The 14338-nt window shown below is 42.0% G+C and overlaps 1 protein-coding gene across 1 annotated transcript in view; it reads right to left on the minus strand.

Moving 5' to 3' along the window:
• The window catches only part of IK (IK cytokine), a 184127-nt gene that overhangs the window by 152167 nt on the left and 17622 nt on the right, over nucleotides 1-14338 (minus strand). The window contains exons 2-6 of the mRNA XM_086931381.1: nucleotides 9450-9513; nucleotides 8914-9009; nucleotides 4887-4946; nucleotides 4441-4608; nucleotides 3614-3728 (exon numbers count right to left, since the gene is read on the minus strand). Of these exons, the coding sequence (XP_086787507.1) occupies nucleotides 3614-3728; nucleotides 4441-4608; nucleotides 4887-4946; nucleotides 8914-9009; nucleotides 9450-9513 (503 nt within the window). The remainder of the gene's footprint in view (nucleotides 1-3613; nucleotides 3729-4440; nucleotides 4609-4886; nucleotides 4947-8913; nucleotides 9010-9449; nucleotides 9514-14338) is intronic.

Consider the following 14338-nt stretch of genomic DNA (forward strand, 5'->3'; position numbering starts at 1 on the left):
CACCCCAGGATTGTCGAAAAAACAAGTTTTTCCATTCAGTTCAACTCGGAGACGGGCCGGAAACATCATAGCGTATTTTAAACCTTTGTCCCTCAATTTTTTCTTCACTGCTAGAAAGTTCTGACGTTGTTTCTGAACCATCTGGGTAAAGTCTGGGAAAAAGGAGAGAGTCGCATTTTCATACTTCAAAGCGGGCCCATTCCTTGCAGCTTGGAAAATCGCATCCCTGTCTCGAAAATTGAGGATTCTTGCAATCATGGGACGTGGGGGCGCTCCCAGCCTCGGCCTTCCCCCGGGACTCTATGTGCGCGGTCAACTGTGAACAAATTACTAAGGCCTTTTGGTTTGAGATGGTTCAGGACTAGAGTTTCAATGAACAGATCCGGTGCTTGGCCCTCTGATTTCTCAGGTACTCCAAGAATGCGAATATTATTACGTCTAACTCTCCCTTCATATTCGTCCAGTTTGCGGTCTGTAAGAGCTCGCGAGGCCCTAAGGTCCTGCACCTCTTGCTGCAACTGACCAACATCATCAATTAGGCTTTTGGACTTAAGCTCAAGTGATTTTACCTTTTGGATAGTCTTCACTGGGTCTGCTCGGAGTAGCCCCATCTCGATTGTGACAGTATCTAATTTAGTGTCCAGGGATTCCATCTTCTGACCCAGCGCCGCTTGCACCCCGTCAATAGCCGCCATAAGATCCGTTAGTGTTGGTTCCTTAGGGACAGACCCTACCTCTTCACCCACCGACAGCGTTTTCTTAGAGTCTCCCGAGGACCACTTAGGTAAGGTATATCTATCCAATTTGTTTGATTGAGTGGGTTTAGGGCCCCTAGATGACCATGGTAGGGACCTGTCCGATTCCGATCTTGTCGCCATTGTGTCGCTAGCTTTCCCCGGAACAGATCAGAGTAAACTTGCACCTGATGGTGGGGCCACCGATATCTCCGTCTCCTCAGAAGATCTTCGGCAGGTAAAACACTGCTAGAGCCCTCCCAGGCGTCACTCGGTCCAGATCCGATCACCGGTCCAGCACGTTCACAACATTTCGGACAGCTCCCGGGTAGTAAACAGTGATACAAGGGGTATATTTTGATTTGAAATCGATCAAGTCACTCCCAACATGAGGATCCATATGCAACTCTTCGTCCGGCCGGATAGTGCGTCACAAATTTAGGCGGCAGGCCAGTGAGCCCAAAACAGGAGTTCGGCAGACGTTCCCGGGTTCGAGCACCGGCAGCGCCCGGAGCAAAAAGAAGCTCGCTCCAGCCAAGCCAAGGGGAAGCTGATAGTTATCAGATCTTCAACACAGTTCGCAGCCCCCACCGGCCCCCACCCGAGAGTTCCTCCACCAGGCACAGGTAACCAGTAGCTCAGGGAGTCTCGGGGCAATGCAGTTCATTTAGTAATGCAGATATGCTTTGGTCCTCCTGCATCACCGCAACAATCAGGGTGGAATCTCCTAAGGTCCGGGGGCCAAATATAGTGAGCTCTGCTCAGATTCAGAGAGCGGGGGGGCCCGACTGCACCGCCGTCCGCGATCTGAGACGGCCACAGCACCCCGGAGCTCCGCAGTTTGATTCCCGGAGCCGGGCGGAGAGTCAAAGCCGCCCGCACTCCTCACGCACAGCAATCGTCCCTGGAAAGGATACCGTAAAAATTCCGGGGCATCAATGTTTATTTACGGGCCAGACCGGTCTACTCCGGTCCACGGCCCCCGTTGTTATTCAATTGGAGGGCGGCCTTTGGAAGTACTAAGGTCCCGGCTTTTCACCCAACCAGGCCCCAAACTTCCGGATGGTCCAACTTCGCACCTGAAGCACAGATGCAATCCGGAACACCACTCATAGGCGTCGCTTCGTTTCCCAAAGCAGGGAGTATAATCTGGGTGCAGGATAGTCAGCAGGATATATAGCCAGGGAGTGGAGATCGGCGGAGCAGAGTTTCTACGCGACCATCATGGTCGCCGGCTTGGCTCCTCCCCCCCGAAAAGTCAACCATTGTGGGTAAAAAGGGGCAGTGGTCTTTTTTGCAGGTAATAACAAAGTAAACAAACAATGGGCTTTTCATCCAATCTCTCCACGAAAACAAATCAAATTAACTCGAGCCTGAGTGCCACCTTAGATCACTGGTAGAAAGCTCCATAGAAAAGTAAAAAGTAGGTACAAGGCAAACGTTTTCCCTAAACATGTATGGTGCTATTAGTGTGGCAGTACTGAAGAGACATGGCAATTAGCTTGGGTTGACTATTGCATGTAGGTCAGGAAACTATTGACTGCATGTGCATCCATTTCTTTTTGTTCGTAGTTTTCTTCTTTGACATCTTGCACCCTAAGAATCATGAGATACATTTTTATTCTGCCTACTGCTGAAAAGAATTCCTGAGCAAAATGGCACCCAACCTGTCTTTTACACAATTCGTCATGCCGCAAAGTATAAAGGAGTGACTTCTCCTTGCCCCTTTCTCAAATGTATAAATTCCTACCGCTACGGCATTACTTACATCCCTACATTAAAGATCTAACCCACTTTCCGGAAAAAATCCTCTAGAAGATAAGCTCCTGAAGGGCGAACTAGGGGATCACAAAATATCAAAGATCTACCAAACCTGTGTCACCACCCTGGATACCCTAAGAGCGACCTGGGATTCGGACTTGGGACCGATTGATGACGATGATTGAACTAACGCACTCCAATCACCATGGGAAGCTGCAATCTCTACTCAACTCTGTCTCATTCAATCCAAGTACTTGCATCGGTTGTACTTCACTAGACATAGGTTATGGTCTGCAGGGTTGATTGCTTCCCCGCATTGCTTGCGATGTCACTCAGAGGAGGAAACCTTTCTATACACTATTTGGTCATGTCATGTTCTAGAAAGCTTTTGAAGTGGTGTATTCAATACCCTAGCTGAGGTCCTAGCATGGGACTTGCCTAGATCCCCGAAATTTGCACTTTTACACTGCACAGAAGGAATAGGGGGTAATAGATACAAAAGACACACACTTGCAAAACGTGACATTGCCAGGCACTGGAAGGCAGATACCCCACCCCGTATAAGGCTTTGGGGAAACAGTATGGACTATAAAATGGAATTGAACTCCCGGTGTTTCTTGCCCGGAGATGCCCGAAGAAACACACCAAAATATGGAAAAGGTGGGCTTCCTGCAGGAACATTCGCCTGGAGACACACTACACAGTTGATGATCAATTAGGAAAATAGACTATCACCTAGGAAAATGCATAACGTGATAACAGCTAAATCAATTCACCCATACTTGGGTTGCGATGGACCAAGTTAATTAAGCATGATAAAAAGGTGAAAAATCAGATACCCATGTATATCTGTTTTATTGCACTATATTTTGTATCCAGAGTGTACATGGAGGAAATTTAGGACCAACAATATTATGGATATATCCTGCAACTGTAGTGCATACCTCATGTCACTCAAATTTTTTGTCTTCCTACCAAAAACACCAATAACATTTGTTTAAAAAAAAAAAAAGTAGAAAGGAGTGTGGCTTCTCTGGGGACAAGCGGTTCATTGCTGCAACGCTTTCTAACATGATGTACCAGTCACACAAATACTCCCTCAATAAACTCCTACTCACCTTCTGTAGTAGAGCAAAATCAAGACCTTTTACCAAGTGGGTATGTTCCATATCACCACCCAAGAACTTGGACTCCTGGATCAGCTGCCGCCTCTTTTCTGCTGCAGATTTATCCCTGAAAAAGGAAAAGACAGGTTATTGGATCATAAAACACAGGGAAGAGAATGTTTTACAGCATGGCTCAGTAGTAACTGTCCCAAGAACTGTGTGCCATGGTGCAACAAGGGGCTATTAAAAATGGGATATTTAGAAATAAATAAAAACGACTGGCTACAAATACTCAAATAGAAGATCTGGAACCCCTGCTTTTGTTTGCCCCCCCCCCCACTCTTTCCTCTTGAATTCTAAACGTACACCAACATAGCTGTCTGATCAACTTATTCGAAGGAACAAACCAACTTGTTTTGAGACGTAGAACAAACAACATCTGGTCAGTGAGATTAGCTAGAATTATTAGCTATAGTCTCTTGCATAAGCAACCAATAAGATGTGAGAAAATAAACATAGGTTTGAAGTAACCACGTGTGGACAGCTAGTTAGCTGAAGCATAACCCAGGAGAGATTAATGCACAAACCAGCTGTGATCAGTGAGGTAGCACAGACTAGATGGTATCAATGAGGCAGCACCTTTCAGCGGTGATCAAGGAGACTACACAGATAAGCTGTGCTCAAAGAGATATTACAGACAAGCTATGAATGAAAGGTAGCATTTAACAATTAGAACCACTAAACTACCCACAGATCTGGTAACAGAAACGTGTAACTTTCTAAGCTTTAGAAACTGTTTGGGGAACTATGTGGCATTTGATAAGGGAGTTTTCACTTACGCCTCTGCAGTGGGCCCTACTGCTCTGTAGTTTGCAGTTGTACTGATGAGTTCTGTTTCCTCGTAGTCCTTGTTCACGCCATCCCTCCTTTCCCTGGCTCGGTCCCGGTACTTTTCAGCAAGCTCACGCTCCCGTTCAACTTCCTGCTGCCGCAACTTTGCATAATAGCTGAGAAAACAACAAGAAAGAATACTTAGTCTACACTCAAAGCTTCAGACCGAAAAACAACCCTGCAACCCTTCTGCACGCCAATACATGTAGATGTAACATTATACTTCTCCCTGAAACTATTTATAAATTAGAATTGGATTTGAGAAATTAAAACAAAAAACAGAATAAAGCTGGAATGAATATGGATAGTATTGTTCCACTGTCCAGAACTCAAAACACATGACATTCAGCTCAACTAACACTTCACTTTCATTCATCACCATAAACCCGTTTACCTTTTCTTTTTCCGTCTGCGAGCGGCAGGGTCCTCCTCCTCATTATACTCCCGGGGCATTCTGGAAAAAAGAAAAATGTTAGATTAGTTTGGAGACCACACCAGTCTTTAGGTGGGAAGTCTAAAGTGCAAAGACTGGGTCAGGGTTTGTAATAAATGCATAAATGTATTCATGCTAGATGGTCACTGCAGTAAAGGTAGATTATTTGCCTTCCATTACAAGCACAATGTATGTAGCTAATCATTTAACTCTTAAGTTACTTTCTGAAATTCTTAATAGATAAAACAAACATTATTATATGCTTTAACACATCCTCTGTCAAATGCATCATTTTATAGCACGCAACATAAACAGGATGGATGTGGGCTTGTTTAATGGAAAGAGAAAGCCACATTTTAACAGCTCCCTAAAACTACCACACGACTAAAAATAGACTTTGATAGCAAACTAAAGACCCATCTGTGAACCCCACTATGTTTACAGCATGCAATTTACCTTACAAGTCCATGTAAAGACTATACTGCCAATGCTTATTTCGTGTATGAATTTGAATATTTGCTCTCTGCTTGTCTTTTTATTGGCGTTATACAAACATTGAATCGAGGATATTGTGGAGGAAATATTTTTCACATTTCTGTATGTCTTGATTTAGTTCAAATAGATTCCTTTAAAACATTGCCTACTAACGTTAAACAGGAGATAGTTTGCTTTTGACCACAAATTAAGCGATGTTTCTAGAAAGATTGAATTTTCAGATATTCCAGTTATTTTCTGAAAGTGTAATAGTGACTAAGTAGGTAAAGATAACTCCTGGAGTGGGATGTCTATCAGTTTTGGAAAGGTGGATACACGAGATTTGGGCTCCCAGCCCCTTATGCACTGAGGAACCTTATTAGCCCTTAGGAACTTAGGAGTGCTCTGTGCCACTGCTTGTGCCTTTGTGTACATTTATAATGTTTTGTGACCCCTGACTCCTGTCACCTGATGAGTGACATCACTACCTCCACCCTCCACCACCACACATGCTATTGCTTCACAAACATATGCTATTATAAATGTTTCAATATTTTTTGTCTCTTATTCCAGATGTTTGTGTTTATAGTGTGCACAATATGTTCTGACTATATTTTAGTATGGCTTTACATAATTGATGTGAAATAATAAAACAGATAGGAAATATACAGTAGGTAAAGATAACTTTTAAATATTTTATTTTTAAACTGTGGAGATCATATTTAACAGTGTGCAACAAAAGATCATGTGGCGACAAATAAAGATTTCCTTGGCATTAGCTTTCATGAAATTCAGGAATACATTTATTTCTTGTCTTATTAATAATAATATACAGATTGCCAGCTATTTTCCCCCTGCTGGATTCTCTGCTGGCTTTAAGATCTGTCCATGCCCTATACTTATGTATATTCACTTATGCATAGTATCTCCTCTGACCTGTGAAGATCATAGAGCAAGAAGGTCTAATTAAATGAAGGAATTTCAATTTTAAAAAAAAAGAAAAACGAAGGGTAGTGATCTTGGGATATGCTGCAAGTGTAGACCATCATCAAATACATAAAGAATTGCTGACATATTCTGCATTCTCTTTCATTGCTTCTGGGTTCTCCGAATTTTCTTCCCTATTACAAATGTTGCCCTTGTTTTCTTCTCTAATCTTCCTTTCACATTTTACTGATGTTTGAATTGTATTTGCTTTACAGACAATATTTCATAGTATCTCACTGTAAAAGTAGTGTTGTCATTTTACCTGGATAAACAGACTCTATAGCGTTTACCCCAAAAATAGCTTTAGGGTCCTTCAGATTTTATGGTGATGCCAAATTTATTTTACTGTTCTGGATGCAACTCATTCAAAAGTGATTTAATTCTTAAGTGAATCATCGCATTAAAATCTTTTAAAAATCACAGTGTGAACTAAAATGATCCAGTCGTATTCTGATGCTAATTTGGAAAAATTAGCAACCTTTTCCAATAAATCTCACATTATAAAAATGGTGTTAAATCTTAAAAATATGTGTTTTGCAGTGAATCTTTGCTGCTCCCACGCAGCTCAATAAAAAGCATTGGCAATGCAATAGGTCTCGAATTATTAAAGTTTGAGCTATTGGCATTGCCAAAGAATGCAACACCAATAGCTCAAACTTTAATAATGCGAGACCTATTGCAAATGCTTGTTAAACTATAGGAACTTCCTACTAATAAGATGAATTTGAAACGTACAGTTAGTAAACATGTGCTCACCAGCAAGCAGAGAAGCCTTTGATTAACTCCACCCGCGGATTATTGAAAATACAAAAAATGATTGAAGATTAAGTCGAAAATTATCTAATGGCTCTTTATTGACTGTTGGTCCCCTCCTCAATTCGAGCTCAATATGCAAGAATTAGACATCGCCAATACAGTGCATTAAAAAAAGCACAAACTAGTGCATAACATAACTAATGCTAATTTACAAAACGTACCACGTGCGCCCAAGAGTCAGAGAAAGATTATAGGGGCATCATCACAACTACAAACATAACATCTTTTCATCGAGAGCGTCATAAAGTAATGACCCAGCATTACGTGAGGGCGTCAGGCCCTAGTGACAACTTTCAACATATGATTCACACCAAAATCAAATACTATATGTTTCTAGAGGACACACTGAGAACTACTAAGAGCATAACGTCCCTTCACCTGATCGCGGGAGTCAAAAGAAGAAGTGACAATTTTTACATTCAACCTCCATCATTAATTCAAAGACTTATTTAACACAAATGATTTACCTCTAATAATCAAACGTGAAAAGGTTCTGCAGGACATAATTTGAGAACAACAACAAGCATAACATCCTTCCTTCTCATCGCAGGTGTTACAAAGCAGCTATAATCCCTACATAAGTACATCAGTCCAGTTTGGCACGAAAGACGTTCGTTAATGTTTTTTCTTTTAACATGGGTTTTAACTTCAAAAATGACATACGACACTCTGAGCAATTAACATTATGCCAGTATAAAGATGCTACCAATCATTCTTAATTAACTACTAATTAAAGTCAAGTCAGAAGTTTAAAAGCCGAGCCTTCCTGTCCCCATTTACTTGCTTGTTCGGATACTTCCGCCCTGAAATTCATGCATCTCTCCTATTTTATCCCCACCATCTTGTGCCCACAGGGTTGTGTTCTTTTCCCTGTAAGCCCCGAAAGAGAAACATTGGTCTCCATATCGACATCTCTTTATTGCTTTGGGTTCCGTGGCACAATATTATTTAAGTACACCCAAAAAAATTATGAATGCTAATATGAGCTGTATTTTATGACAGAGTATATAGTTAGCTTTCATTCATGGCATAAAAGCAGTGAGAATCCCTTTTACATAGCCTTAAAATCACCTTAAAGCGATATCTCCGCTTCTTAGAGCAAGTGGTTTTTCTCTTCCAAGACACCGCAATATAGAAACAACTGAGTATGTAAACAAAAATGTATATAATCGTTTACGCTTAAATTAAAGCCGCACGAGTTAAGAGCAAGCTAGACTCGGGGGAACGGGTACTTCATCTAACACACATGAAAGCTGCCCTAAGACTCTACTGTCAACAAATGACATTTTGATGTGATAGTCCACTTATTAAAACGAGCGGTGCACGCGCCACAAAGAGCCATGTGTTTTGCATTATCGTGCACGCGTCTGCGCACGATAATGCAAACCACATGTTACCCTGTGCGGGTAACAGACACCAATAGGCCATGGGCGGAGCAACGCGCCCGCCTTTGGCCTATTGCGTGCTCTGTTTCTGAAATACAAGCCTGCAAAAGACAATCCTGTCACAAAAAAGAAAAAGCACACGCACGAGCATGTGCAATTTCTACGTACAGTTTTAAACCCCCTACAAAAGGGCTCTCGACTGCGCGAGCGCAGTGCTGCGCACTGCATCGCTAGGGGCAAGCCCTAAAAACCTCCCAGTAGCGAACATGAAGATTAATAGTTGAAATGAAGGTTTAGTCTAGTCACAAAATGTCTTCTGGACTTACTCATGTTGCTGAGACGACTTGGTTGGTGGTGCAGATGATGGGGTTGCCCTAGGGGTCATAAGAAGCTTCCTGAAGTCTTCATTTGTCAGCTTGGACCTTGTGAAAGATAAAATGTTAGAAATGAGCTTCATACTTAAATAAGAACCATTTTTTATATAGAGCAAACATAATATCAAAAAGTATCTCACCAATGAAATATTAGATTCTGTTATTACCCAACTCAAGGTTGCTCATTTAACACACCTTGAAGCATAAAAGGCTGGGCTGTCATTGGTGGGATTCAAACCCATAACCTGCAGTTTACACAAGCCCTTGCAGAAGAAATTAAACCTCCAAATTATCCTACACCATCCACTAATCTGAGAAGAATGCATTTCTGAATTAGCAGATCGACCTTTGTGCAAACGCATGCTGAGACTTTGACGCTTGAGAAAGGCATTCCATAAGTATTAAAACTACAGATTCATAAGGCTTCTGTGACACCATAATTTTATCTCATCATCTTTTCCCTATAAGGAAGAAACTGTAGTACTCACTGGAAGGAAAGAAGGTCCTCAACCTCATGGCCCTCCGGGGCCAGAGGGTTGGAAAACATATCAACTGTGAAATACAAACAAAGGGGTTAACAAATTTAAACTAAAGTAGTCATTACTGCTGTTGACAACAGTTACAAATAACATAAACTAGGATTTCACTGCGGTTACAAACATCTTAAACAATTCTCCCCTTACAATGCTGCCATATTCCCATTTTCTTTCAAAGCAAAGACTGCAGCTCTCTAAGTTTGAAAATGTTGCATCTTTTGTACCATATGCCGAGTTTGGTCTCATAACTTGAAACTGGCTTACATTCATCAATGTCTTAGCAGGGAATTCAAGCAACATTTCTTCCCTTACATTGCATTGAGTTCTACTGCTTGTAATGCCACTTCTGGACTTCCTACAGCCTATTTGTATCTTCAACGTAATAGATGACTGGTCTCATGACATATATGTTTTCAGGATTTCTCCTATACATACATTCTTGTGGTTTATCAGCATAGCTAGACATCAGTCCTTACATCTTCTGTCTGTTCCCGTTTAGATATTCCAAAGAACTTTACGTTTTTTCTTTCTGTTGCAATCTGTAAGTTGAATGTTCAAAGCCATCTCTTTAGTAAGAGTGTCACTGTCTGGTCTTGTGTCTTTCACTGTCACATATCACAGGTAAAAGGCGTGACCGCGGTGAACACCCTTTTAAATCGTTGTTAAATACTGCAATAGATCTTACAGCATTGTCCTCAATGGGGCTTGTAATCCATCATCTCCGTAGAGTACAAAACCTTGTTGACTGACTCTGGTTTGCCATAGAGAAGTAGTTGTACAATTAAGGTGACTAGTAACTTAAGATCAAAATGAGTAGTCTGAATCATTAATTTTATGCATGCCCACAAAGGGAGGTCTGAGGTCAAACCTTGTTTTAAAAATGGACAAAAAGATTTTCTTTATAATGTACTGCAGATATAGTGAAAGAGGTGAGTTGACAGTAATTAGTTAATTCTTTTTTTAGGTCTCGGCGTGACGTCAGCAGCACATGCCTGCAGATTTCATTTGTGCGCGTCGTTTGGCGTCACAAATTATGCCTAAAGCAGTGCAATGATTGCACTGAAGGCATCCAAATCAATCCTTGTTGCCACCCGGTCTCCTTTTAGGCACGCTCACTGGGATTGGATAGTTTATGGGCAGATTTACACTCTTTCCGTTAAAGGACTCGAAGCAAATTTTTTCTAGCTGCTTTAGAGTCAGAGAACCAGGTCAGCAGAGCTACTCTATTCATGCATTCATTTGCGCATTATGATGAGCTGACTAGTATATTTCGTGTGAGGCGGGGTTGGACTACAGAGGTATGTTTGACTGGTCAGAGCCTTTAGAGTCAGAGAACTAGGTCAGCAGAGCTGCTTTAGAGCCAGAGAACCAGGTCAGCAGAGCTGCTCTAGAACCTAAGAACCAGGTCAGCAGAGTTGCTTTAAAGGGAGAGAACTAGGTCAGCAGAGCTGCTTTAGAGGGAGAGAACCAGGGCAGCAGTGCTGCTCTAGAGCCCAAGAACCAGGTCAGCAGAGCTGCTCTCAGCCTAAGAACCAGGTCAGCAGGGCTGCTCTAGAGGCAGAGAACCAGGTCAGCAGAGCTGCTTTAGTGCCAGAGAACCAGGTCAGCAGAGCTGCTCTATTCATGCATTCATTTGCGCATTATGATGAGTATATTTCGGGTGAGGCGGGGTAGGACTACAGAGGTATGTTTGAATGGTCAGAGCCTTTAGAGCCAGAGAACTAGGTCAGCAGAGCTGCTTTAGAGACAGAGAACCAGGTCAGCAGAGCTGCTCTAGAGCGTAAGAACCAGGTCAGCAGAGCTGCTCTAGAGGCAGAGAACCAAGTCAGCAGAGCTGCTTTAGAGCCAGAGAACCAGGGCAGCAGAGCTGCTCTACAACCAAAGAACCAGGTCAGCAGCTGCTCTAGAGGCAGAGAACCAGGTCAGCAGAGCTGCTTTAGAGCCAGAGAACCAGGTCAACAGAGCTGCTTTAGAGCCATAGAACAGGTCAGCAGAGCTGCTTTAGAGCCAGAGAACCAGGTCAGCAGAGCCGTTGTAGAGCCAGAGAATCAGCTCAGCAGAGCCGTTGTAGAGCCAGAGAACCAGGTCAGCAGAGCTGCTGTAGAGCCAGAGAACCAGGTCAGCAGAGCTGCTTTAGAGCCAGAGAACCAGGTCAGCAGAACTGCTCTAGAGCCTAAGAAGCAGGTCAGCAAAGCGGCTCTAGAGCCAGAGACCCAGGTAAGCAGAGCTGCTCTAGAGCCAGAGACCCAGGTCAGCAGAGCTGCTCTAGAGCCAGAGACCTAGGTCAGCAGAGCTGCTCTAGAGGCAGAGAAACCAGGTCAGCAGAGCTGCTGTAGAGCCAGAGAAACCAGGTCAGCAGAGCTGCTTTAGAGAGAGAGAACCATGCAGTAGAGCTGCTTTAGAGCCATAGAACCAGTTCAGCAGAGCTGCTCTAGAGCCTAAGAAGCAGGTCAGCAGAGCGGCTCTAGAGCCAGAGACCCAGGTCAGCAGAGCTGCTCTAGAGCCAGAGACCCAGGTCAGCAGAGCTGCTCTAGAGCCAGAGACCTAGGTCAGCAGAGCTGCTCTAGAGGCAGAGAAGCCAGGTCAGCAGAGCTGCTGTAGAGCCAGAGAAACCAGGTCAGCAGAGCTGCTGTAGAGCCAGAGAAACCAGGTCAGCAGAGCTGCTCTAGCTGACACTGACTGACTACTCTCTACTGCTCTCACTCTCTACTGCTCTCACTCTCTCTCTACTACTCACTCTCTCTACTACTCACTCACTCTACTACTCACTCACTCTACTACTCACTCACTCTACTACTCACTCACTCTACTACTCACTCACTCTACTACTCACTCACTCTACTACTCACTCTACTACTCACTCTACTACTCACTCTACTACTCACTCTACTACTCACTCTACTACTCACTCTACTACTCACTCTACTACTCACTCACCTACTCACTCACTCTACTACTCACTCTCTCTACTACTCACTCTCTCTACTACTCACTCTCTCTACTACTCACTCTCTCTACTACTCACTCTCTACAACTCACACACTACTCTCTATTACTCACTCTCTACCTCGCTCTCTACATCTCGACCTCTCTCTACCCTACTTCTCTCTACCTCTATGCGCACACACACAAATATATATATATATGCACATTTATATATATATATGTATGTGCATATCTATACATACATATATATACAATCTGCATATCTATATAAATACAAATATAAATGCATGCATACATATACGCATATGTACATGAAAGTTCGAAAAACACTAATAAAAGCAAAGCTAAAAAGCCACCTAATTACAAACAGAATTGCTTTAACTTAAACGAGGGCGAGACCTATTGCATTTCCAATGCTTGTTAATACGCAGATAGTGAAGGTATCAGGTCTTACCTATCTTACAATTGTTACAACTTGGTACGTCTGAATGTAACTACCTAGATTTAATTGCTGGTAGCATAAGTGATAAGTATTGCATTAACAGCATTTGAGATAACCAGAAGTGAATTATATTCAATAAAATTAGTGTGTAGCAACAATGGTACCCCTTACTCAACCAGGAAGAATGAATATGGGCAAATTAGTATAGTTTATAATTTTTTGGGGTGAACTATTTAGGAGGGTTCGCATCTGTATAATCATGCTTTCACCTAATGATGGATTGACTATGATGCTACAAAATTGAACAGATTCATCATTGGTAGTAATTGAAGTCTGCTCTACAAAATAAAACTTGAAAGGTGGGCCACCTATAACTTAAGTAAGAAATAACTTGAAAGGGCCCTAAATAATGTAATTTAAAAAACTAATTTTGGACCACTGAATTGAAGGAGATATTGTCAAGTTTTAGTGGTAAGTTTAAGAAGTGTGTCGTACAATTGTTTTTTGCATTTTAGACTCCAATTGTTCTTCAACAATCGGAGGTTAAAAGAATGTTTGTATCTTTCAGAACTTTATTATATGTTTGGTCCTGAAGAAGGTGGCATGAACCTGTAGATCCCCTTATTGCTCTGTCAACAGTTTAATTATTGTTTTCCTACTGAACAAAATACTAGCTGAGAAGCTAATGGATTGAACAGTGTTGAAAGTAACCAAATGATATAATATAATGGTTTTTGGTTGGCAAACTAATGCAGCCCAGTCTCTCTGCAACCAACTCCCATAAGAGACCTTCTAGACCACTCAGAATCCACGAAAAGTCAGTGTTCCAAATAAGCCTGTTTAATTGAGGAGTTTAGATTTTAGGACTTCTAATTACAACATGTGGTAACCGCATTAAGAAACCACTTTAGTGGCGCACATTATACTTTATAAAAGAAACCTATGCAACATAACAATTTTTTGGATGCTTTGCATAAGTGCTTACATCTGCCAAATCTACAGTTGTTTAAATGGATGTAAGCTCCGAAAATGGATTTTGAAGGTGGTGATGGTGGCATCTGCTTTGTGATCTCACATCATATCTGTGTTTTTCACAATTAAAGGGCGTAACCCTTTTCCACTTTCATATTAAGAGACAACTTGTCTGGCGTTACTGATGTTCTGCATTTCGCCTCTCTGCCTTAATGAAGATAGAATAGACAGTACTCAGGTATAGTGTGCTAGCACCTTATTCTACCTCTTGTGACTCTTCAATTATCAAAAATGTACAAGTGTTATTTCACATGTGGTCCATGGAAACAAATTAGAATTAGAAATTAAATCCAATTTCTACCCACCAACCTGTAACAAAAGGACAGGGCATAGACCAAGCCCATCAGGACTTTTAGAATACTAATATTACTCTATTACTAGTTACAAGGCATACCTTTTGAAGATTAAAATAGCAGAATGA

Source organism: Lissotriton vulgaris, chromosome 7, assembly GCF_964263255.1.
Source record: "Lissotriton vulgaris chromosome 7, aLisVul1.2, whole genome shotgun sequence".
Taxonomy (NCBI): domain Eukaryota; kingdom Metazoa; phylum Chordata; class Amphibia; order Caudata; family Salamandridae; genus Lissotriton; species Lissotriton vulgaris.